Source organism: Meles meles, chromosome 4, assembly GCF_922984935.1.
Source record: "Meles meles chromosome 4, mMelMel3.1 paternal haplotype, whole genome shotgun sequence".
NCBI lineage: Eukaryota > Metazoa > Chordata > Mammalia > Carnivora > Mustelidae > Meles > Meles meles.
Genome location: NC_060069.1, coordinates 94,481,563 through 94,508,622, shown reverse-complemented (window position 1 = coordinate 94,508,622; position 27,060 = coordinate 94,481,563). Strand labels below are relative to the sequence as shown.

The following is a 27,060-nucleotide window of genomic DNA, read 5'->3' as shown; positions in this document are numbered from 1 at the left end:
CACTTTGTACAAGTTGTATTACCTTTAGCCTTTTTTTGTTCCTGTGTTACATAATCTTTTTGGCCCTTACTTTCTTCTTTAAGGTGTTTTTTCTCAAAGGCAGTTGTAGGAGTTAGATACATTTTGTGAAAATACATTGTAAACTACAAATGCTGTGTAAAAAACCAAGTATCATTTTGAGATTTAGCCCGAGGATTGTAAGTTTCAAACAGTATGTAGTTGGAAAATTTGACTGTACCTGAGCCTAACATTTTAATAACCAGAATTATTATCTTGGCCTGTGCTTTCTTTGATTAGTTTCAGAAGCTTCTTAAATTTGATTTTTGATACCCAGTTTAATAGAAATGAGTCATGTTATCATTTCTTTCTTTGCTTGGCAGCACAGCATATGCACTTCACCCACATATATGATCTGTGGGTTGTGGAGAGAAATAAGGATGTTGCTTAATAGCCCATGTATTTCAACAAAGAATACTCTCCAGTAACTCTCATGAGTTTCTCTTAGACATTAGGAAAGGCAGACCCTTACATGTTAAACTAAATATGTGAACTCAATATTGAGTGAGAAAATGTGAGGAGCCGACTGTTAAGTTAAATTCTATGTCCTCTGTAAATATCAGGGACTTTACCCATAGAGCGGATTAGAAGACCGTGGTTTTTAAGTTCTGAAACATTTCTTGTAGAATGATACAGGAGCTGTTACTGAGACTCAAAATAAAAGGCTACAGAATTGTGGGAGGCTTGCCCTCTATTTATGAATCAGATTTTAAGTGAAAACCACAGTCGTTTCCTTGTTTCTCATTCATGCTTTGGCAGAGGATGTGATGCCATAGATCTAGCTTGGTTTGTAGTTTCTCCTTTAAGGTTCACACCACATTCTTTTCCTGTTTAGAAGCCACGGCAGTTTTAATATATTATCAAACCACAGAATGTACCTTGCTGGATATTTACTGGGGAATGTGTGCTACGTATTATTTGGTAGAGCCAGTACTGATCGTGGCAGTCTAGTTTAAGTCATATTTCAGAAATACAGCATAAGTAGATAAAGTGCACAATATAGATAGATGCATTTGGGGTAGGTGTGGCATATAGGCATACATCTGCACACTTGTGGAAAACAATTTTAACCCTTTGATTATATTAATTTATATTTTAAAATCATGCTTTATGTTGTTTAACTTGAATATATGTTAATTTTCTTTTTTTCTTTCTTAGCATCATGGCATGCCATGGGTTGCCTCTCATAAATGGACAAAGCTGTGACCCTTATGCAACAGTTTCTCTAGTGGGCCCTTCTAGGTAATGTTTTGTTTTGTTTTATAAGTTTTTATTTAAATTTTATTAAATTTATTTAAATTCCACTTTAATATTAGTTTCAGGTGTACAATATAGTGATCCAACATTTCCATACAACACCCAGTGCTCATCACATGTGCACTCCTTAATCCCCATCCCCTATTTCTCTCATTCCCCCATTTCTCCCATGCCCCCACTCACCTCCCTGCTGGTAATCATTAGTTTGTTCTCTATAGTTAAGAGTCAGTGTTTCTTGATTTGCCTCTCTTTTTTTTTTATCCCCTGTGCTCATTTGTTTCTGAAATTCCACATATAAGTGAAATCATACGGTATTTGTCTTTCTCTGACTGACTTATTTCACTTAGTAGTCTCTAACCCCATCCATGTCATTGGTAGGTAGTGTTTATTGAATTATTATTAGATTTTTTTTAACTCTAAACACAATAATTTCAAACATGCCTTTATTTTCCATAAGTACACTGATTTTAATCCAGAAATGTAAACATCTCTGGACCTGAAAACTTAGTATGTATACGGACTTAACAAATGATTTCCTTCTTCAACAGTAGATGCTTCATTACATTGAAATGATCAGTGGTTGGCTTCTATTTGTAACCTGGAGTTAGGAATTCAGAGTAGGAGAGCAAATTATTATTAGATTTTTATGTTTTAAAATGTGACTTAAGAATTACAAGATTAAGATTTTTAAGAATAAATGCTAAATGGCTATTTATGACACAAAGTTAATGAATGCTTTGAAAGAAACATTTTTAGTGAGTTCTGTTATACATTGGCAAACAACCAAGTCCTGTTCTTGTAGAAAGAAAATGGTGCCATTTCAGATGTGCTGGACTCTTAGACTGTGGGAAGCAATGTTAGTTTTATAGTAGTTAAAATGTTCTTTAAAACATAAATTTGACCTTCCTCACTCATCATTGGCCTTCCTACCTTCAAATGTCTTAGATTTTAGATGGGTAAAATCCTGTTTTAAGAAATGCTAGCTCAGAATCGCAAGGCAGTTTCCATATTTTTATCTGGAAAGCTGCTAGGAACTAAAAATACCTTTTCTGCTCATGGCATCTGTGCTCTACAGAGAGAATTCCAAGCTGTAGACAGCCTGCTGAAGTACCAGAACATGGTAAAGTGCACCATATCATTGATTTAAATTATTTCTAATGATTTATGGAAAAACCTATAGCAATTTATATATTTTGTATTTTATAACTTCATTATGATTTCTTTCAGAGCCTGACTAGTCTGAAATTTGCCTACAACTTTGAAGGTTTAAAATCAGGAAACAAAGAGCAAATATTTGCTTTATACCAAACTCATACATACATACACAGACACATACCCCTTCTCCCCAACTTCAGGCTCTCTAGGTATTCTTTTTATTTATTTATTTTTATTAATTTTTCTTAATTCCAGACTAGTCAGCATACAGTGTTACATTAGTTTCAGGTGTACAATAGAAGTATTTTTATTTTTTAGAAAATCACCAGTAAGTCACTTTTTAAAAATGTATTAATATATGTATATAAAGTACCTAGTGCAATGCCAGTACTTACTGTGTGCTCAAACAGTATTGCACTGTTAGCACTATAGATGGTTCTAAAGTTGAAAGCAGATACTCAGTCCTTTAACATTCATGTTATCAGAGGGATTAGTTCTGGATGTTAAAAATGTTTAACCTAGTTGAGCTATTTTTTTGTTTATAATCTGTAGCTAAAGACAAATTCTTTAGTGTAATCATTTAGTAACATACAAGTGGAAACCATTTGGCATGTGAATTTGGTTTTAAGAGTCATTATTGGTATTGATAATGTACTATCATCACATAAGATGTTAAAATTGGGAGAGGCTGGGGAAAGACTGCATGGGATTTCCGTGTACATTTCTTTGCAACCTTCTCTAATTATTTCACAAGAAAAAGTTTTTTTAAAAAGCCAAATTGTAAGCCCAAGAAATAAATTTAGTTAAGAATGCTTTTTGTGTTCCTCAGGTATTTTTCAGCATAGATAAAGGTATTCTGAATCTCACTGTCTTCCTTTTAGAATTCTGATATAAAATAAGCTTGTGTATGTAAAATAAGCTTGATAGTCAGCCTAGTGTAGCCATAGAGAGAAAATACAATCTTGTCATATGTCGCATATACAAACTTGTATTTTCTTGATTTGGGTCTTTAGAGACATATCAGATTTTTTTCCCCAAGTAATATTTAAAACTATAGTTTTCCCTGAGTCATCTTAACATCTAAAGGGAGGTCAGGCTCCTGGTTGGAAATAGCGTGTTTTATAATTGTGTACTATTAAGTTCTACAAGGTAAAACTCTACCACATTGGAACAGGAATGACCAAAAGAAGACAAAAGTAAAGAAGAAAACAAGCAATCCGCAGTTTAATGAAATCTTTTATTTTGAGGTAACTTTTTATTTTATATAAATGTTGACACTGAATATTTAGTAATGAATGCTAGTTTACTTCTTTTTTTGAACTGTAGCCATAGTAATCATTTAATCAACTAATGCAGCTAAGCATTTCTATTCCAAAAACAGTAGAACCATGATGTAATGTGGTAGAGGACCAGTATATAAAACAAATAAAGGCAGAACTACAACTGATTTGGGGATAGGAAGGACTAGGGCTTCACCTACTCTCTAGTCATCCCTGTTACCACACCCTCCTTCACACACCCTCTCACCTTATCAGCCCCCCACCTGACACACGGTGGCCACTGGACTCTTATACTGAGTACTACTGTTTGAAAATCACTAGTAAAGTAAGTATGACATTATTTGGTTGGAGTTCTTGTCCCAGTTGATGTGGAATAAATCACTAAATGTGAGGTTTATCTTGTAAAAAGATAATTTTGTAAGAGAAAACACTAGCTAGCTACCCTACCTGACAGAGTTTTTAGGAGACCCAAATGTGAGAATGCTTTGAGACCATAAAGTGCTATAAGATTAAAGCCTGATTATTAAGTTCTTTTTAGCTAATTGCCTCTATAGACAAATGCTTATTTTCATAGAGATCTTCAGCTGCCTTGAAGTTGCCCCAAAATATAGTGCTTTGGAGTTCTTTACTGTGGAGCATTTGTTAAAGAAAACCTTTTTCATATTATTTGAAAACTACAGGGAAGAAAAAGACCTCTGATTCCTAAAAGATTGTGTTCTAACCTTAGAACATGTTGCAAGTGAGATTAGTTAGCATATAGGAAGATTTGGGGGAAAGTTCCATTGTGTGCTTTTTCCTCTTTTGTATGTGTGTTTTTCTTGATAATTCCAAGTGGAGAGGAGTGAGAGCGCATCTAGCCATGCCTGATTACTATATAAAGAAATATAGGTTGAGGAAAATACCAAAATTGAAGTAGGAAGAATTGTGGAGGTGGAGGCAAGGGAGAAAGAAAGACAAAAGAAAAAGTACCAGTGTGAGACTTTTCCATTTCCTGGCTAAGGACTTTGGTGGTTATATATTTATCAGTGGCTATTAAATCTATCCTGCAGAAAACATGGGGCAACTTGGAGCAACAGATGGCCTTTTGAAAGGCAAGGTCTGACCTGCTTGCTATTATTCAGGTGTACAAATAAAGCCTTAAAGTATTTATTCAAAAAGCCCTTTGTTGAGCAGATTATAAAGATAAGATTCAATCTCTGTCCTCGAGCTAAAGCAAGAGATGCAAAGCACACATATACATGCATACACACAGCAGCAAAATGCAGTAGATACAGGGAAGGTCAGATGAGTTTTCCAGCTCAGTTAAGTTAGGGAGAAGGAGTATTAGAGAGAAAGAACATTTTGAGCATAGACAAAGAGACAGAAAAGCAGTAAGTAACATCCAAAGAATAGCAAATAGTGATTTAACTGGAAGGGTTCTATAAGAGAATAATTGGAGCAAAGCTTAAAAGCTAGACTAGGACCAACTATGAAAGGCCTTGACTACCTGGGACTGACGTGCTTACAGAGTAGCTGTTGATTGTTTTTGAGCCTGGAAGTGGTAAGAGTAATGCAGTGTTTGGGGAAGAATTAACCGTGATCTGTAGGCCAGTAGCTGAGAAAGAACAGAAATCAAGAGACTCATAGTTTAGGTGTTTTGTCATTGTTTGTTTTTTGGGTTTTTTTTAAAGGAAGGTGGAGGGGCTCCTAATCCAAGAGAGTAACATGGGAAGTGACAGATGAGAAAGAAGCTGTAAAGGGGAGGATAACAAATTGATTATAGAAGAAAAGACAAAGGGAAAAGTCAGATGTCCTCATGGTTTCAAATCTGGAATAAGGGAAAAGTTAAGGAAAGCAGAAGTGGTTCAGTTGGGGACATAATGAACTTGAGGTCTGACGTGAAAACCCCTCAGTAGGGAGTTCATGACAAACATAAGATGGGTGATGGCTGTAGGTAAGCACTCAAGATTTGCTTGCCAGAGAGTCAGGGAAGCCAGGGGAATCGAGGCATACAATATAGGAGAAAAGTGAGGAAGCTCAGTTCTGCCACTTATTAAGTATTCAGCTTTGAGCATGTCTCTTCATTTCTGTCCTTTAACTTCCTCATTTTCAAGATGAGGATAATAAATCTAGCCCTGCCTGCTTCAAAACAGCATTCGGATGAACAAAGAAGATAATGGATGTGAAAGCACTTTGTAAACTGTATAGCCCTTTGCAGCTCTTAGAGCAACGTAAAAGTTAAAACTGTGGAGAAAACCAGTATTTATAGGTTCTGAAGAAGAAGAGGTCCCACAGGAAGAAGCAGAGAACAGGAGGTTGCCTGGGTAGTGCCTGGGTAAATTCAAAACAGTGTTTCTGGGAAAGGAGGTATGGTTGTACTCACTTGTTCTGGGGTCAGGGAAGATGAGAACTAAGGACTCACCATCAGACCTGGTGACTAAGAGAGAAGTTTGGGGAGGGTGATCTGTGAGGAAACCAGATTATAAGGAGTTACTGTAGTGACTGGGTGTGAGGAAGTGGCGGCTGCAAGAATGGATTACAGTTTTGAGATACTTGTCTGTGAAAGGAAGGAGATAAATAGAAAGACCATAATTTAAGTATAGAATTTTTCTTAGACTTGAGTGAGGTGAATAAGCTGGTAAAAAGCTATAATTAAAATAGATCAAATGTTTTTTGTTTTTTTTGTTGTTGTTCTTGTTTTGTTTTGTTTTGTTTTTTTGGTGCCGAAACCCGGGAATAGATCAAATGTTTACTGCATGCTTACTGTATGTCATGCATGGGTGGAATAGTCTTGGAGGAGAGGAGGATCATCTCATCTCTTGTTCAGAATAAATGAGAAAACTCATCAAGTAGAAGGACCGTGTGAGAATGAACATACTCAGGTGGATGGTAGCAGAGGAAGTCCCTGCCATTGCCTTGGTATTTTTGGTAAAAATGTGAGAAGGAAGTGTAAGGATAGAATTGATATCTTGAGAAATGTAGGAAAGTCTTCAAACAGTTCTTCGCATGTGCAACTTCACCAAAATAGAAAGCTTTTACTCTTTGAGCCACTAAGAGATTACATATGAGTCAGAGAACCTAGTGTTGCTGTAGATTGAGTTGATAAGGAAGGGCATGGAGGCAAAATTGCCTTTGGTGTTTTTGTACTGCCTTATTCTTACCTCCCTTCTACTTCCATAGCCGTTTTTATCTTTAGCTTTGGGGGAACTATTACCTAGGTGTTTTCCTCTGTTTATAATAAACACAATTGAACATTTTAGGAATGATAGTTTTTTAAGTTCATGTAGGAAAAAATATTTAAAAATTTTTTTGTAAACTAAAATATTTTGTTCACAGGTAACCAGATCCAGTAGTTACACAAGAAAGTCTCAGTTCCAGGTAGAAGAGGAGGACATTGAAAAGCTAGAAATTAGGTATTTGTCTTAGAGTTTTAAAGATCTGCTTTTTTGGTGCCAAAAGAAAATCCTAAATCCAAAATAGAAAAATCGTAAAAAGAAAACAGGTGAACCAAGCTTAATAGACTTCTCTTTAACAAGATGGTTGATGAAACTTAGAGGAACAGGCATCTAATTTAAATTCATACTATCTTTTCAAAATCTGTTTTCTTTGCAGAAGTAGTTAAGGTGTGTTTATTTAATACCAAAGATGACCTGATTTTCACCTATTTAATTATATTTTTAATTTTCACAAATTTAATTGCTCGTTAAATTTCTTAATCTAACATAATGGATGCAAAGCATATATAGAAAAGTAATTATATATTAGCCAATTTAGAAATAATTTTTTTATTCTTCTTAACATATCTGCTGTCTAACAGAAATTTCAGTGAGGTAAGAAGTCTTGTAAGATAATTCAACAGGTGCATGTGTTTGAAGTTTGTGCTATTTAGGTCTTAAATCTCTGCTGTTTGGGAGGGAAAAGTTCTGTAAGTGCATGTACAGGTGTGGTGTTAACAGTGTGTTCATCTAAAGGGTGTATTAGTCACATGTTTGGAATGACCAGGTAATGTATTTTTTTTAAATCACCTATCTTTACATATTAACTGTCTCTAATTGAGAAAGAAACTATAGTCTTGTGTTGGTTTCTTTTCTCAAATTCAACAAGGTAACTCCAGTTCTTACTGCTACAGGTTAAAATAAAGCCAAGACTTTGAAACTAAGAAACTTAAGTGGTTTCTTTTAGACTATTTAAAATAGTTACACTCTGTGCTTATAAAATAAAAGCTACTGCGGTATTTTCTTTTCTTAGTTTAGTTAGTGAGGTATATGACAACGCTAACATCTCTTACTTTTAAGCATGTAAAATTAATGCCATAATGCAGTCAAAGTGATTTGAAGCTACCTGTTGGCGTGTGTGCTCTTAAACATTGTTTGCAAAAAATAAAGCCAGTTTTAAATTTTCAGAATCGACTTGTGGAATAATGGAAACCTGGTCCAAGATATTTTCCTGGGTGAGATTAAGGTTCCTGTGAACGTGTTAAGAAATGATTCCTCTCATCAAGCCTGGTAAGAAGACAAACATTCTATTGAACTCCACAGTAGGTCATCCTCTTTAATAAAATGGACAAGCAAATAAATGCTTACTATATGCATATTTTTAAAATTTGAGATAGAATAAGCCAGTAGTCATTAACTTTAATTGATTTGGTTATTAATTTATTTTTGCAGAAATAGAAGTACATTCATAGTTTTATGACTTGATCTCTAGTACTGAGATGTAAGAACTGAATTATCTAGGAATATTGTTCTGTTCAAAAATGACATCTTAACTCTAAGGAGAAAATGAAAATCATTTAAAACATTATGTAGGAGTTGCCCATGTGAGAAGATGCTTGGTCACATCAGCATCTGCAGTCCAGAAGCCTTATTAATGGTGATAGGAACTGTGGATGTTTACAGAGGATTTATGATAGGAAATCAACTGTTAATGGGCTCTAACCAGTGATTTTTCCTTTACCACACCCCACTGAAATGCACTGTGAATGGCCCTGATGTTATTTTAAATGTCTAGGGTCAGGGTGCCTTGGTGGCTCAATTGGTTGAGCATCCATCCAGCTCATGATTTCAGCTGAGGTCTTGATCTCAGGGCTGTGAAATCAAGCCCCACATTGGGCTCTGTGCTCAGCTGGGAGTCTGCTTGAGATTCTACCCCCACTCCCACTCCTGAGTAAATGAATGTGTATCTAGGTTTCAGATGTTGAGCTGATTCAGTCAATACTTTCTTGAGGTGCTCTGGTGGCTCAGTAATAGTTACTTTATTATTTTACCTTTTCATGTCTTTAACAGTGACATTAAACTGATGGAAGATAAAACATACTATTCATACATTAAACTGGTGTTATTTTCCTTAGCAGAATTGATGCAGAACTATCATTTTTTTCTGCTGAGAACACTTACAAGCACGCCTGTCCTGCCCCTTCCAGTAGGTTGCCCGGCAGCCCTCATGCTAGACTTGGGTTTCCACTGAGCATAAATAAACAGGCCTTTCTCTTTGCCTCTAAGGCCCACTATTTAGAACTCAGTTTCAGTGCCTAGAAGAGGAGTTGGAATTGTTGGAATTAAGTGTTTATTTTATTTTTTTTTAAGATTTTATTTTTTTATTTGACAGAGATCACAAGTAGGCAGAGAGGCAGGCGGGGGGTGGGGGGGAAGCAGGCTCCCTGCTGAGCAGACAGCCCCATGCAGGGCTCGGTCCCAGGGCCCTGGGATCATGACCTGAGCCGAAGGCAGAGGCTTTAACCCACTGAGCCACCCAGGTGCCCCGGAATTAAGTATTTAGAGGTTTCTTACTGTGGGCATCAATCTCATTTGTCTTTAAAAGAGCCTCCCTTGGGCACTTTGCTCAGTCAATTAAGTGTCTGCCTTCACCTCAGGTCATGATCCCAGGGTCCTGGGATTGAGCCCTAAATTCCGGGTACCAGCCCAGCGGGAAGCCAGCTTCTCCCTCGGCCACCCTCTCTCCTTCTGCACTTCACCCTGCTGGTTCTCACTCGCTCACTCACTCTCCTTTGCTGTCTCTTGCGCCTGGGTGGCTCAGTGGTTTAGGCCGCTGCCTTCGGCTCAGGTCATGATCTCAGGGTCCTGGGATCGAGTCCCGCATCGGGCTCTCTGCTGGGCAGGGAGCCTGCTTCCCTCTCACTCTCTCTGCCTGCCTCTCTGCCTACTTGTATCTCTCGTTCTCAAATAAATAAATCTTCAAGAAAAATTTATAGAACATGGAATAGAAACATCTCCTAATTCATTTATACTTCCATAGGTAGAAGGAAGTATACAAATGTGAATGCTATTTTCTTTTAAGTCAGAAATTAAATTCTTGGGCTCCTTCGTCATTTGTAGAGCTGTAGCATCCCCTTGTGGGATCGATGGTAATTGCATGAAAGCACAGGAAAAGCTTTCTTTACCTTCAGAATTTCAGGCATATTCTTTCTAATCTTGGTAGTAGGAAACAGAATAATTATCAGTAATGTAATCCTGTTGTTTGAAAAGTTTCAATTTGCTTTCCTTTTTCACGTGATTTCAATTAGTATTTGTCTATTATAGTCTTTTCCTGAAAACGGGTTTTAATGGTTCCAATTTAATTTTTTTCTCAGATTACAACATGATCCAGTCATTCCCCCTTTCTTTTCTTGGCTTTTCAGTTCCTTAGCAATGACATATGTTCTTTATTATGAAACTTCTGTCAGATGTTAGGAGTAGCTTGTTAGTGTTAATAGTCACTCATTTTAACTTTAACCTTATAGATAGTAGAATTTTATATGATTTTCTTAATAATATACCCACATGGTTCACAGTTCAAAAGATAAAAATCTGTGTCTTGTCCTAGTCCCTCAGCTAATCATTTTCCCTCTTCTGAGGCAGACAGTGTTTTGACTTTCTGGAAATATTTTATGGAATGTAGTCAAATATGTATATATCTTTTTCCCTTCTTTACACAAATGGGCACATACTGTATCCTGTTCTGTGCCTTGCTTTTCTCACTAGTGTAGTAGAACTTCGGTAAATATTTGTGGAACCTTGGTAGTGGTTAAGAGTATGGAGTCTGGAACCAAATTGCCTCGGTTCAAATCTTAACCTTTGCCATAACTACCTGTGTGACCTTGGACACGTTACTCTACCCCTTGGCTTTGCCTTTCTCTGGCTATAGAATGGAAGCAGTACAAATGTACCTGCCTCCCAGAGTTGTTAGGGGATGAAATGCATTCATCCTCATCAATGAGACAAGCTGCAAATGCAGTGACCATGGATATAGCTCATGGCTCTCATCATTACAGTGATTGCTACTGTCATCACCATTCCTCCACCATTCCTCCATACAGAATTTCTGCATCCTTTGTTGTCATACCCGTGTTCCATTGTTTACAACGTTCGAGAATCTCACAGGCAGTCTAGTTCAATCTTATTTCACCAGTTCCCATCAGTATCTTAATGTGCGCAAAACCTTTATGTGATTATACAAATTGGCACAATTTTCCCCCAAATATTCAACATGTAAAAGTGGACATTAAGAAAAGACAGTAGAGGGGTGCCTGCCTGGGTGGCTCAGCGGGTTAAAGCCTCTGCCTTCAGCTCAGGTCATGATCTCAGGGTCCTGGGATTGGAATTGAGTCCTACATCAGGCTGCTTGCTCAACAGAGTCTACTTCTCCCTCTGCCTGCCGCTCTCCCTGCTTGTGCACATGTGCGTGCGCTCTCTCTCTGACAAATAAATAAAATCTTTAAAAAAAAAAAAAAAAGACAGTAGATTCACATAGTAGATGAAACAAATGATTGGGGTTTTAAGCATAAGCACTTTATGTATATTTAAAAGTAGATTAATATTTTACTTGAGATGAGTTGGTTGTGTAGTTTGCTAATTTTGCCACCTATCTTTAATCTCCTATCTTAATAAAAATCCATTGATAATGCTTACCTTTATAGAACCAGAAACAGCATTCAAGTGTGAGTAGAGCTGCCTCTGAACAGTTACTTTCCAGCTTCTGAACATTACTTCATTATGCTTGCTTTCAGCATTATGAACAAGTAATTGTAGTTTTTACCTGCCTACTTTAACTTCAGTTATACTGACCTTGTGGTTAAAATTTTCAAATGCTAGATTTTTTTTTAAATTTTCTATTAAGGAGCTGTCACAACAGCTGAATCTTGAGAGCATCAGGCTTACTTTTATGCCTCTCCAATTGTGAATTTAAAAATATATGTAGAGCAACGGAATTCCACTTTCAGTTAATAATTTCTCTATTTCCTTTTTCTTATTCTTTCAAACTAAAATGCTTTACTCAAAAACTGAAGAAAATATATTTGATTTGATTTTTTCTTTTAAATCACTTGACCTTGTATACATGGCCATGTATCCTCATTTAACAAATCTCGAGAGTTTACTCTTTACCTCTAATTCATACAGATTACTTAGTCCACAGGGGATCCTTCAGGGTTTAAACAGCCTTTTAAAATAATGTTATAAAATAACAAATCATGTTTATGTAGTTACATTAATAAGTACATTTACTTATAGTTATTTCTATATTTAAGTGGTAACAGTTATATATACATCTTACCTAAATAACAGCTGTATAGTGTTTACTGTATACCTGGCACTCTTCTAAGTGCTTTACTTATATAACCTCCTTAGAGTTGTTGTAAGGATTAACTCAGATACTATTATTACCCCTTATATAGAGTAATAATAAGGTAAGGAAATAAGCGCAAAGAGATTAAGTGGTTTGCCCAGGGTCATACAGCTGAGATTTGGACCAAATACTCTGACTTCAAAGTTTATATTCTTAACCAATTACTATAATAAATTGTACCTCAACATACATTTATTTTTTAAAGATTTTGTTTACTTACTTGAGAGAGACAGAGCACAAGTGGGGGGAAGGGACAGAGGGAGAAGCAAACTCCCTGCTGACCAGGGAGCCTGAAATGGGACTCGATCCCAGTTCCCAGGACCCTGGGATCCTAATCTGAGCTGAAGGCAGGCAGTTGACCAACTGAGCCACCAGCTGTCCCATAAATATTTTTTATATGTTTAAAACTCAAAAATGTTCCGGGGTGCTTGGATGGCTTAGTCAGTTAAGGGTCCAACTCCTGATTTTTGCTCAGGTCATGATCTCAGGGTTGTGAGATGATCCCGTGTTGGATTCTGTATTCAGTGTGAAGTCTGTTTAAGATTCCTTTTCTCTCCCTGTCCCTTTGCCCATCCTGCCCACTTGTGCACACGTGCTCTCGTTCTCAAATAAATACATTAAAAATGTTTTTTAAAAACCCTCAAAAATATTCTCTGTTTTAAGCTGAAATCAAAGATTTGAGTGCCCCTTGCTTTATAAAATATTGTTAAAAGCTGAAGGGGCAATGTAGATTGAGGGTATTTTGAAATTTTATGTTTTTTCAAGTAGACACAGATGAGATCCTGTGCCCAGAAGGATTTCTTACCCTTCCAAAGAAACCCAAGGAAACAAGCTTAAAAAACGAGGCAGAAGTGAGGCCTTCTGAGGCTCCTGGGCATTCTAAAGGAGTGATACATAATAATTAGTAACTGGTGTAGCATTGCCCTAATTCCTCTGCACAGAACTCCCATGTTAGGATTATAGATCTATTTTGCTGGTAATTTGTAATTTGTGAGAGTAACAGAAGGACAAGGCATACTCCTTCCTCCAGTAATTTGGAGATAAGGGAATTAAAGTTGCCTACTGAGTAAAATTCCTATGAACAAACCAAAACAAAATCTATAAATCTGAGTAGAATATGGGGACACTGTTTAAGATTTAAGATGGGTAAGTGCATCTTAGGGAGCCAGAACCAAGTTGTAACTATAATACAGGTATTTCTATTTTTATATGCTATATATGAAAAACACTAGTTAAAATGGAAGAGGAATATTGGAACAATAAGAGAGAATCCTAGAGAGGCAAACGTGGGTAGGTACTACCCATTTAAATACAATCAAGAGGGAAGGAGATTCTGCTCTAGAAGCATGACTACTTCTTTAGTAAAACTGTTATCTTAGCTGAGAATTAAGACCACCTCAGTCTCTGTGTTATATCTCTATCTCACTACAGTCCCTCTGATAATACGGCTTTCCAAATAACTTACCAGTACGTAAAAAAATGTATTAATCAAACAGATGAAAGAATTGTATTAAAAGGTTAAAAAAAAAAGTGTATTACTTGCAGCAAGGAAAATAGATGAATTCACTTTTGTGAATGAACATTTGTTTGCATAATAAAATGTGTTGGTCACAAAAAAAGTCCAGGTACTTTAACTGCTTGGCTGTTGTATTTCTTTTCATAAATTTAGAAATTGACTTTCTGCTTTAAAGATACCAGTCTCTATGCTCAGTCGTTGCAGTTAGGTTTACTTTTAGATAAAACTAGGTATCTGAATTTGCATGTCTACAAAACATTTACTGGATGTGGAACTTGACCAAAGTAATGTCCTTTTCTGGATGTTTGGTGATCAACGAACTAGACTTTTCCCTTAAAGGTACTTCTGGGTCACCTTTGCTAGTAGGCTTATATGCAGTTATTTCCTCAGGCAAATCTTTAAAAGATTATTTCTCAAATCAGAGAATAGAAATTCTGAAGGCTGGAGGCGCCTGGGTGGCTCAGTGGGTTAATAAGCCTTTGCCTACGGCTCAGGTCATGATCTCAGAGTCCTGGGATCAAGCCCCACACCAGGCTCTCTGGTCAGCAGGGAGCCTGCTTCCCTCTGTTTCTCTGCCTGCCTCTCTGCCTGCTTGGGATCTCTGTCAAATAAATAAATAAAATCTTAAAAAAAAAAAATTCTGAAGGCTGGTGTTGCAAGATAGAGATTCTGCTTTCGTAGATAGTGATATAATTTCTTCTCCCATTGTTGTCATCCCCTCATCTTTTTAAATTTTGCTTGGTTCATTATCTAGTTCCCTTTTATGTCTTTAATTATATCTTTCTCAAAACTAATAAATATTCCATTAAATCCCCCCTACCTTCCATTTTTAAAGTAGTGTAATGGAGAGGCCATAGGTGATAAATATCAAATGTAAATATCAACACTAATGACACTACTTTATAAAAAGTATTCCAGGTAGTAAAGGAGGAATGATAGAATTCTAAAACTATCATTTTGGGATGCCTCGGTGGCTCAGGTCATGATCCCAGAGTCCTGGGATCGCGTCCCGTATTGGGCTCCTTGCTCAGCAGAGAGTCTGCTTCTCCCTCTGCCTCCCGTTCACCCTACATGTACTCTCTCTCCCTGACAAAAAATAAAGTCTTCAAAAAAAAAAAAAAAACCTATCTTTTTATAACCTGTGAAAGTTAATGACTCTAGGTGGTGCTTATCAGTGACTGCTAATATCACAAAAAGAGAAACAGACATTAGTGCCTCTTTGTGGTGCTACACAAGACTATCTGTGAAACGTTCTTACCAGCATATCAAATCTGAATCTAACCAAGCCTCTAGATCTAACTGCCAATATACAGAAAGTACAGAGAGGACAAAGAACATGCTAAGTGACGTCATGGAGATAAAGATAGATTTAGCATAATCCCAGATGTAGAAAATTCAATTCCAGCTACCTGATTTCTTAGGGAATAGAATCTGTAGGTTAAAAGAAACTTAAGTATCAACCAGTTAAAATCTATAGACCTTGGATATGAACAAATTGTAGAAAAGTATTCATGATAAAGTTTGGGAGAGTTTGAATACGGACTGGATAATGATATTTTTAAAAGTTATTATGTAATTATAGTTATATATATTGAAATATATGTAGGTAAAATTATAAGATACCTGGAAATTGCTTTAAAATATGCAGGAACGGGATGGGAGGAGTGAGTAGAGATATAGTTTAAACAAGATTAGCCTTGAGTTGATGATTCCTAAAGCTAGGTGATAGGTGCATGGGGGTTCGAAAGATGTACTGTCCTCTTTACTTTTGTATGTGTTATTAAATTTTCATGATAAAAATTCTTTAAAAATAACTGAGATTTCTGATTTTGGTCCTACAAACTCCTCTTGATTTCTAAACATTTTTCTTGGAAAATTTTAAAGCTATCTTTGTTTGTACATATATTTTATGCCTTCTATTTGCCTAAAAAAATTTCATATAAATCTGATTTTTGCAAATAAAAATATTTTGAGTATAGATACATTGTTTCTCCTTTAATACAAAAATCTATTTATAAACCTTCAATCACTAACTTTTTTAAAAAGTAACTTCAGATTTTTACATATGTAAGATTTACTTTAAAATAAGATCACTTATGCCTTCTTGTGGTATGTCTTATCTATTTCAGCTAAATATGTGTTTCTTAAATTTAGTGAGATGTTATTTTTGATTATACATTGGATTTTAAATGTTTTACTTTTACTATCTTTTCCTAAATCTGCAAACTAATCAAACTCATTCAGCCCTTTTGAGATCTTATTTTTTTATTTTTAGTTTACTTTAATTTTTACTTTTTGCTTCCCAGATAAAAGTCTGTTTATAGCTTTCTAGTTCAATATATAATTGATATTAAGCCTCTGAAGATTGATGGTTGGCTACTTATAAAGTGTCCTGACCTTAAATACTAAGTTGACTTTTTTGGTTTGGGTTGTTTTTTTTCTTGCAGCTTAACTGTTTATTTACCTCACCGACTTGGATGCTCATTATCATCTCATGTAGTCAGTTGTATTTTTACTTTAGGTACTTGCTACAACCAAGAGACAATGGAAATAAGTCATCTAAAACTGATGATCTGGGGTCTCTTCGATTAAATATATGTTATACAGAAGACTATGTGCTTCCATCAGAGTACTATGGTCCTTTGAAAACGTTGCTGCTAAAATCACCAGATGTTCAGGTACTTAAAAATCTTAAGGGTATGATTTAATATGAAATGGCTAAAATAATTCTGTAAATGATGTAGAAAATATTTCAGAGTATCAAGTTTTATTAAAATGGGGTGGTTGTGTGTGTGTGTGTGTGTAAAATTTATCTGGACCACAGTACTGTGATTCCAGGACATGCTTGAAATTTTCATCTCTGAGAAAAGTTTTAAAAAATTAAATATTGTTCTATACAACAGTAATAGTCAATAAATATGCTTGAATTACTTATACAGGCTAGTGATTGAACATTTGGTCATATTTCCTTGATTTTGTGCTTATTTTTTGCCTTTCTATATTCTAGCCGATATCTGCCTCAGCTGCTTACATTTTGGGTGAAATTTGTCGAGATAAAAATGATGCTGTTTTGCCCCTTGTACGACTGCTGCTGCACCATGATAAACTTGTTCCTTTTGCCACTGCAGTGGCTGAATTAGACTTGAAGGATACACAGTAAGAGTTACATTAAAATGTTAATTATGTGTGTTGAGATTGGAATTTAGTTTGCCAAATTGTTTTTGTAATTTCACTTCTTTTGTGTTGACCAGCCTTACTGAATAGGATTTTGAAAAGAACTGTTTAGCAAGAGATAAAAGGCAGTTCTTTAAGTTAGCAAACAGTATCCACCAACAGCAACATTAACAGTTAATGAAGGGTTTTTTTATTCAGTGTCAAAATTTCCTGTTACTCATCTTTGGTGCTGCTTGTAATGATTCACGTGTCACAGATTAAGTACTAGGTCAGAAGTTGGGTTGCGTTTTTTTCCTTACCCATTATGTATCACCCCTATATACATATATGTGATAGCATGAAAAGCAGTCAGGTGGCTTTCCAGTCCTGTCATAGCACTGCTTCATGCACACACAAACATTCTACTTTTGTAGTTCATTAGTATCGTTTGCTTTTTTTTTTTTTTTTAACTTACTATTTTGGGTAAATAGTTTTGGTAAGTTTGAAAAGCCTAATGGCAGCAAGTTTTTTTTTTCTTTAATTTAAATTCATTTAATTAACATATAATGTATTATTGGTTTCAGAGATAGAGGTCAGTGATTCATCAGTCTTACATAATACCAGTGCTCATTACATCATGCGCCCTCTTTAATGTCCATCACCCAGTTACCCCATTCTCCCCACTCCCTCCCCTCCAGCAACCCTCAGTTTGTTGCCTATGATTAAGAGTCTCTTATGGTTTGTTTTCCTCTCTGATTTTGCCCTTTTTTCCCCCTCTCTTCCCCTCTTATCCTCTGTTTTGTTTACTAAATTCTACAAATGAATGCAGTCATAATGGTAATTGGCTTTCTCTTATTTTGCTTAGCATAAAACCCTCTGGTTCCATTCATGTCATTGCAGATGGCAAGATTTCATTCTTTTTGATAACTGAGTAGTATTTCCGTGTGTGTGTGTGTGTGTGTGTGTGTGTGTGTGTGTGTGTGTGTGTTTATACACACACCACATCTTCTTTATACATGCATCTGTTGATGGACATCTGAGGTCTTCCCATAGTTTGGCTATTGTGGACATTGCTGCTGTAAACATTGGGGTGCACATGCTCCTTTTCACTACATTTATGTCTTTGGAATAAATACCCAGTAGTGTAATTGCTGGGTCATAGGGTAGCACTATTTTCAACTTTTTGAGGAACCTCCATACTGCTTTCCAGAGTGCCTATACCAGCTTGCATTCCCACCAACAGTGTAAGAGGGTTTCCCTTTCTCTGCATCCTCCCCGACATCTGTTGTTTCTTGAGTTGTTAATTTTAGCCATTCTGACTGGTGTGGGGTGGTATCTTGTGGTGGTTTTGATTTGTATTTCCCTGATGCCGAGTGATGTTGAGCATTTTTTCATGTGTCTGTTGGTCATCTGTATGTCTTCTTCGTCTTACATCTTGGCAGCAAGCTTTTTAAATGGATGATAAAGGGGCTCCTGGGTGGCTCAGTGGGTTAAAGCCTCTGCCTTCGGCTCAGGTCATGATCCCAGGGTCCTGGGATCGAGCCCCGCATCAGCTTCTCTGCTCAGCGGGGAGCCTGCTTTCGCCTCTCTCTCTCTGCCTGCCTCTCAGCCTACTTGTGATCTCTGTCTGTCAAATAAATAAAATCTTTAAAAAAAAGTAAAAAATAAATGGATGGTAAAAATTACTAAAATTGTATATATAGCCAAAGTCATATATCTCATGTTACGGATTTCACAGCGTCTGTTTACTGCTCTTGGTTTCACCTTATTTCTGTTTGTATTTCAGAGATGCAAACACAATTTTTAGAGGAAATTCCTTGGCTACCCGATGTCTGGATGAGATGATGAAAATAGTGGGAGGGCACTACCTGAAAGTCACATTAAAACCTATTCTAGATGAGGTACGGGCTGTACCTCTGATAATTAAAGTTTCTGTGGCCTCATGATAGAGCCTCTTTTTCATCAAGTGACCTAGTGATAGGGATGATACACCTGTTCATGTATTACTGAAAGAATAAGGCTGAGCCCTTCAGAAGTACCTTTCCATCAGTGGATTTTTACTAAAAGGGCACGTGTAGTATAATCTACATAATTGGGGGGGGGGTTTACTGATTTCTTTTTTTTTTATTGTTGTTACTGGATTTCAGTTTTAGCTAGAGTTTCAAATATATGAGAAATGAATTTTGACAGTTCTTTTGCAGTATTGTATATATTATCTCTGGATTGGGGATATAAACTTTGTTACGGTTTTAATTTTTATAATTATCAGGAAAATAGTTATTTTCATTTTGCCAAATTATTTATGAAAGAACATTAAATGATAAATTAATCTGTCTTCCAGATATGTGAATCCTCAAAATCCTGTGAAATCGATCCTATTAAATTGAAAGAGGGAGATAATGTAGAAAATAATAAGGTAAGTCCTTGTTCTCTTTATAACTGCATTAAAATGGGCTTTCTGCCAAACATAATCTTCCATAATACTATATGTTAGGATGTAGTGCTTTTTATTCTTTACTTAATGCTTATACTATTAGCATTTCCTGTGTCTAGTTTTTAGAATGTTGTTATTTCATCATGGGGTTTCACTTTATTTTTATTCTTGATTATCTCTCTTTGGCTCTAGTAACAATAATGGAATAAGGCTGTATCTAGTTGCAGCCTCCATTCTAGCCATTCCTTTGGAGTCAAACTGACCAGGCTAAGTGGCACAATGACTTGGTCAACCAACATTTTAGTCGTGTCTGGGAAAACAGTGACTGTTGTAGAGTCACAGGTTTTCATTGCACTGAGTGAAATTGCCACAGTGTCCGTGTGCCTGCATGTCTGAGTTATTTCCCTGATTTCCCTTTTAGATCATTTTATTCTCTGTTGCTTCTTGTGAAATTTATTCCATACATTCACCAGTTAATATTTAGCTAATCTCATTCGAATTTGTTAAACAAGATCAAGATATAAATTGTCCTTTAACTGAGTGAATTTAGAGAAGGGAAGCAGAGCTTTAGTATACTGGATAGTAACTGCCTACTCTCATTTTCACTGCATTGTTTTCCATAAAGGCTATGGAAAATGTGTAAGAGTTAAAATCCTGATGTTTACCTTGTTAAATCCTACAGGAGAATCTGCGCTACTATGTAGACAAGTTATTCAGTACAATTGTAAAATCAAGTATGAGCTGCCCCACTGTAATGTGTGATACCTTTTATTCTCTAAGGCAAATGGCTACTCAGAGATTTCCTAGTAAGTGCCTTGTTTTACTAAAACATGCCATTTCTTTTTCTGTATTTGATTTTTTTTTATAGATTTACTCTGGATTTGGCTTATATGAAATGTTTAAAGTTTATAGGTACAGTCTTCTTTGCAAAATAGTTACAGCTTTTTTTATGAAACATCTCATTTAATTTCCTTACTATCTCAAAACACACATTGTTTATTTCAGTGTAATGACAATCTACAAAGAGCAAATAAAAAAAATCACCATTAATTTTAAGAAAGGTAAACATACTAGGTACTTATGAGATTGTTAAATGTAATAACACTTTTTTACCTTTTTCACTTCATTTAAATAATGAGAACTTTTAGTTCAATACAGCTGACTGGATTTGACAGTTTGAGAATGCTAATGCTAAGGACATTTTTACAGACATGGTTGGAGACATTAGAAACATCTCTGTTGCAATAGACATAGAAGTTTGAGGACATATATCTGTCAATACATGCTTTAATTTGGTAAAATAGCTGTGTCAAGGCTTTGTTTAGAAACATAAAAATAAGAGTTGCTATCTCTGATTATCAATATTTGGAATTATTCTAATTACATGCATCTCTGATAAGTAAATAAACTTGCTATAACTCTCTTTCCAGATGTGCCTATTGTAATAAGGGGAAAGGGGAGGAAGTAAGGTTACTACTTAAATTATTAGTCTTACCCATATGTGTGAGACTGTAAGTGTACTTCTGTAACCATCTGAAGAATTTATTTTGTTCTTCTAAGTGTGACGCATGGTGTGTGCTTTTATCAGCCCCTCGACTAAATTTACCCAGTGCTAAAGTCATAGGGCTGAGTTGTCTAACTAACGTGTATAAATTCAGACCTAGATGCCTTTGCTAATTCTACTTAAGACATAAACAGTCAACTTCAAATAAGTATACTAAATCTAGTCGTTTTTTATTTTTTAAATACTTTATTTGACAGAGAGAGAGAGATTGCAAGTAGACAGAGAGGCAGGCAGAGAGAAGGGGGAAAGCAGGCTCCCCACTGAGCAGAGAGCCTAATGCAGGGCTCAATCCCAGGACCCTAAGATCATGACCTGAGCTGAAGTCAGAGGCCCAGCCCACTGAGCCACCCAGGCGCCCTAACTGTAGTCTTTACAACACAAGTAAAGGGAGCAGAGATGTTAATATAACACTGAAGTTATGTTTTTAAATAGTGAGTTAAATCATGACAAGCACATTGAGTATTATAGTGAGTGAACACACAGTGCTAGCCTGCATTATCTCCTACTCCTACTCTAATGCTCACACCACCTCATGAGGTGCGAGGTACTGCTCCCCTTAGGTAAATAATGAAACTGAGGTTTAGAAATGTTATGTAACTTGCTCGAGGTCCAAGACATGGCCAGCAGACAAGAAGGGTCTCCAATCTGGGTTTGGCCTCTTCCAAACCATATTGCTAGTCATTGGACTCTGTACTACCCAGTGATCTTGGCCTTAAAATATATTTTTAATTCTGTTTATAGAAATTATCTAAAGTACTTTTTATGCCTTTTTATAAAAGCAAGTGTGTCTCTTTTACTTTTTTGTTGGATTAAATATGAATATATTTTCATATCTTAAGTGGACTACAGTAGTGATAGTTTTGTTGTCGTAAAATATTTTCATGCTTTCTCATTTCTGTTACCGTGGGAAGACAAATGGAGAGTAGGGAGGAGACAGTGGGCAGCAAGTATTATTGAAGAACTACAAGTTAAATGGCTTGCTCATTGAGTGACTTTTATAAGAGTTAAAACTCAAACCAAACCCAGACATTTTTCCCCCTTCACTGCCTCCTTCTCTGTCCTCTGATGTTAAGTATTGACTCCACTTTGAAACAAAAGCAGTAGGTGAATGACAAAAACCGCAAGTTGTCTTCAGTTCATCTTCATTTTTATGTGGAATATTGATCACTTTTTTAAAGGAAAGATTCCTGTCAGTTGTTTTTATTGCATTGTCTTTGATATTATCAAGAGGGGAAAATTGAAGCACTATTGTAAAACTGAAAATAACCTATCCTGATCTTAAAGGATTCAGTATCACCACTAGGTAGTGCTAGATACTACTTTATTTTTGTTGAAATTTCAGGAGTCTCTTCTTGCAGATGAGGAAAGAGTTCTTTTTCCTAACTAAGATATTTCTGAAAACCTGGTAGCTTTTTTGCCTTTCTTTTTAAAAAAATTTTTTTATTCCTTTCAGATTTTTTTTTAGTCATAGGATTTTTTTCCTTTAATTTAGTCATAATCATTACTATCATTTCATCAGCTCAGTCTCCACTAGACAAATTATATTGATCTCCTATTTAGTTTACATGTTTTTCAGTATTTTTTATTTTGTCATCTTTGTTTTTTAATTCAGTGTTTTTATGCATGACATTTCACCATTTTTTTCCTGCAGATGACCCTCATGTTCAGTATTCTGCAGTGAGCAGCTTTGTATTTCTTCGTTTCTTTGCTGTAGCCGTAGTATCACCTCATACTTTTCATTTGCGACCTCATCATCCAGTAAGTGTTGTTCTTCTCAAAGCTTTATTCCATTTTTATTTATTTTTATTAAAATTTTAAAAAGAATATAACAAGCCAGTTTCACTTAGCTGTTTTCTTATAACTGGTACTTAAATTTACTGGGCATTTTCCTTGGCTATTTCAGTCTTTCAGAGAAGGCTGAAAATTCCAGTTTTTGTTGCTGTTAAAAGATACTGTGCAAGAGTAATAAGATGTTGATAGTTGTTGAAGCTTGATGGTAGGTACAAAGAGGATCCATTGTATTTACCCTCCACAATGTGTGTGTTTGTAAATTTCCATAATACTAGAGTTGTTTTTGTTTTTGTTTTTTCATGAGTTACAGGTTTAGTTTAATCTCACAGGTATTTTTATATCTCACAGAAGTTTGAAGAGGCTCATTTCTGAAAGGTCTAGAAACTTTGATTGGAACATAATTTGGTATCTCCACATTTTTTACTTTTTATTCACCTGATGTTATAAATATAAGAGATTTAAAACTTTAAAAATGTTCTGGAGTCCTATTTAATTGTTTATATCTGAATCTACTGCATAGATGTACATGTTTCTTAACATTTTAAAACTCCTTTTTTTGCTCTTTCTTTCCTCCTAATATGGAGTATTTTTGCTGATTCTTTAACCTTTTATGTTCCAAATATTTTATAATCTTATCTAATTGCTTTCCTTGCTGATTGATGTGACACATAATAATAATAATAGCCAGCATTTACTTAGGGCTTTGTAGTAGGCCTTATTCTAAGTATCTTTATGTGTTTTAACTTACTTGGTCCTCCCTGTGAGGTATTCTGTTATCATCCCCATTTGCAGATAAGAATATCACAATTCAGCAGTTTCTCTGTGGTCTCACAACTGGTCAAATATGATTTGATCTCACTCAGTTTGAACTGGTTAAACTGGAATGCTGTCTCCTTCAGTCTTCTCAATCTTTGAGCTCACCCCTGTTCTTTCCGGCCTCTTGGGCAGTAAAGTGTTCAGACATCTGTAATATTTCATCACTGTGCTCAGTGCTAGAAATGCAGTGATGAGGAAGACACTGCCTCTGCCCTTAGGAAACTTATATAGGGTAGAGAGGACACATGGGTTTTGGAGTTAAACTGGACTTTGAAGGCCACTTCTCTTCACGGCTGCATGACATTGCCCACTCATTTCACTTTGAGAACTGTATAGAACCATGCTACTTTTGCAGCAACATATCCTTTCTTGCCAAAGGACTGTCTGTGAATAGCTGCAGCAGAGAGTGGGCCAGTGTCCTTTTGATCACAGGACTCTCCTTTCTTATGGCTGTGTTACTGAAGCTGTGCAGAATTCTGGGTCTGAAAAGCTTAGTAACAGCATTCTAGATATAAACAGAACTCCTACCCCTGAGCTTGTGACCCTGCCTTGTATTCAGACTTGGATTTGTAGATTTCCATAACATGTTGCAATAAAGTCCTTCTAGCTACAGACTTCGTATTTTACGTCACTTTTCCAATCAGTATGCTAGAAGGACTAGTTTATACTGTGTCATATAACCTTATTGTTTGCTTTTAAGTGTAAACTTACCCCCCTTTTCAAGAACTTTCATTCTAATTGGGAAAATAGGACATATATGAGATACATCATCTAAAACTGATTTTTACCAAGTTAAGGCATACTATGGAAATTGAGAGCATGGAGTAATCCCAGGAACCTGGGAGTAATGGGATTATCAAGACCAGTATTGAAAGGTAGGGTGGTTTCTGAGAAGAACTGAGTAATTGGATGTTACATTTAGACATTCTTTGAATTTTGAGAAACCAGTTTTAGTAGAGCACAAGAAAATCAGATTGCAGAAGATTAAAAAATAAATAGGTAAATGTAGTTTTTACCCAGGAAATATATCAAAATTGAGCTTGCCCTGTTGCTAATAAAAGACGTAGGTAAATTCAAACAAATACATGTGTGTACGTACACACATGAGTGAATAATCTTTTTAAAATGCCGATTTTTAAAATATGGGTTATGTTAACATTGACATGGTAGACTACTCTTTTTTTTTTTAAGATTTTATTTATTTATTTGACAGAGAGAGATCACAAGCAGGCAGAGAGGCAGGCAGAGAGCGTGAGAAGTAGGCTCCCTGCTGAGCAGAGAGCCCGATATAGGGCTTGATCCCAGGACCCTGAGATCATGACCTGAGCCAAAGGCAGAAGCTCAACCCACGGAGCCACCCAGGCACCCCGGTACACTACTCTTTTGAGAAGTTTCACGGTGGGGAAGAAAAAAGGATTGAACCATTTTTCTCATCATACCCCTCATTCTCTCATTGATAGTGTTCCTTCAGGACTCGGTCAAGGCATACTTCTCTAATGTCTAGTCTGGGTTAGGTTCCTCTCTTATGTATACCTGTAGCATCCTGTGGCTTTCTGTGTCTTGACATTTGTCATACTGTTCTATAATCATCTGTTTACAGTCTCTGAATGTGGAGTGTCAATACCCAAGAGCAAGGGTTGAATCTTTTTCAAGTTTGCGAATCCCAAGCACAATACACAATTCTAGGATAAGTAGACACTCGGTGAATGTTTGGTAAGTGAAAGATAGTAGCTCAGAGAGGGAGCTGGTCAAATGATGAGCCTTCTCCAAAATGGGAAAATTGATATGTAGTTTAAGAAGAAGAGAAGAAACCAACAGAAAGGGAGAAATTGAAGAGAGAAGAGAGCTTGCTAATAACCAGATCAGTATCCTGGAGGATTTAGATTGTTTGAAAAGAAAAAATGATGGGTGTAAACTTGAGGAAAAAAGTAATTCCTTCTTTAAGATATGGTGAACAGTGTGAAGTTGTTTTATGTTTGTAGATCAAAAGTAGTCAAATAGTAGTGATTCCATCTGGATCTACTAGATGCCTGTGTCAGGCTGTGTGCTAGGTACCAGATGTCTAAGGTACTGGATAGCCATAAAAAATTATAATGGCAGATGGTAGCAGGGGAAGAATTTAGAACAGCTTGTATGTGGAGTACACCAGGGAATCAGTAGTAGCTAAATGATACGATTGTCACATAGTAGTGAGGGCTGTGTTGATGTAAACAAATGTCTGAAGTGCAGTAGTTGTATAAAATACGCTTTGCTCTTTTTAGTTCAGGGAAATCATAACCTAAAACAGTGATCTTAAAACCAAATTTGAACAGGGAAGTCTTGGTGAAATTCAGTTCAAATACATTTTATTAGCCATTGTTAAGAATCTTGGTGTGCCTCAAAGGCAGAGAATTGTAGGGATTTTTTTTTTTTTTTTTTTTTTAGATTTTATTTATTTATTTGACAGAGGGAGAGAGATCACAAGTAGGCAGAGCAGCGGGCAGAAAGAGGAGGGGAAGCAGGCTCCCTGCCGAGAAGAGAGCCTGCAGAGAGCCTGATGCAGGGCTCCATCCCAGGACCCTGAGATCATGACCTGAGCCAAAGGCAGAGGCTTAACCCACTGAGACACCCAAGTGCCCCTGTAGGGATCTTTTATACATATGATGGAATTCTGGATGTTCTAGCTAAAATATTTCTGAATAAATTTAATTAAGGTGTGTAATTATTTCATAAATATAATGATCATATCCCCGATATTCCTTTTTTCCCAGATTGCCTTATATCCTGGTCATCTCTTCTCCTTCACATTCACTGTCATTTTCAGTGTGGGGTTACTAAAATATTAAGGAATACTAAAATATTAAGGAATGTAACCAAAAACTAAACTAAAGCAATTTCTGTATCTAAAGTTTCTTAAGTCTGTGTTTCGGTGGAAGATACTGTTTATTTGAATCTCCAAAATAAAATAAATATAAATAAAAATAAATATAGAATTTCTATATGTGATAGAATTGGTTATACAGATATATGGATTGGTGGAAACTCATTGGGATATGTACATTTAAAATCTGTTTATTTCATTATATGTAAATTATACTTCAATTTAAAAAGGGGGGGGGAGCAAAGACTCATCAGGGGAACTGCTTAGTCCATTTTATTTATATTTAGATTTTTTGGTAGGCAAGCCCAAAAAATACCTTGGATAACAATCCCAAATAATTACCTTCTGCTAAGATCCTACACGAACCAGGTAACTTCTCATTTCTTAAGTTTAGTTAGGTCTTTGCTTCCAGGATGAAAATAATTGATTGTACAAGCTGTATCAGTTATTGAATAGGGTTAGAGGTGGATTGAGTACAGAAAATTTGGAAACTGCCATTTTAAGTTACAAGGTAGAAGAGGTAGATGTGATTGACGTTTCAAAAGTGAATATAGTTTGTTAGGTAATCCAAACTGC

General features: G+C 36.1%; 1 protein-coding gene across 6 annotated transcripts in view; it reads left to right on the top strand.

Moving 5' to 3' along the window:
• RASA2 (RAS p21 protein activator 2) overlaps nucleotides 1–27,060 on the top strand; it is a 126,175-nt gene that overhangs the window by 73,749 nt on the left and 25,366 nt on the right. For all 6 annotated transcript variants that reach the window (XM_046002271.1, XM_046002268.1, XM_046002269.1 and 3 more), the window contains exons 6-15: nucleotides 1,216–1,299; nucleotides 3,644–3,716; nucleotides 7,065–7,141; nucleotides 8,132–8,233; nucleotides 16,388–16,544; nucleotides 16,874–17,022; nucleotides 18,806–18,920; nucleotides 19,361–19,435; nucleotides 20,136–20,259; nucleotides 22,669–22,775. In XM_046002271.1, coding sequence (XP_045858227.1) covers nucleotides 1,216–1,299; nucleotides 3,644–3,716; nucleotides 7,065–7,141; nucleotides 8,132–8,233; nucleotides 16,388–16,544; nucleotides 16,874–17,022; nucleotides 18,806–18,920; nucleotides 19,361–19,435; nucleotides 20,136–20,259; nucleotides 22,669–22,775 — 1,063 coding nt within the window. The remainder of the gene's footprint in view (nucleotides 1–1,215; nucleotides 1,300–3,643; nucleotides 3,717–7,064; nucleotides 7,142–8,131; nucleotides 8,234–16,387; nucleotides 16,545–16,873; nucleotides 17,023–18,805; nucleotides 18,921–19,360; nucleotides 19,436–20,135; nucleotides 20,260–22,668; nucleotides 22,776–27,060) is intronic.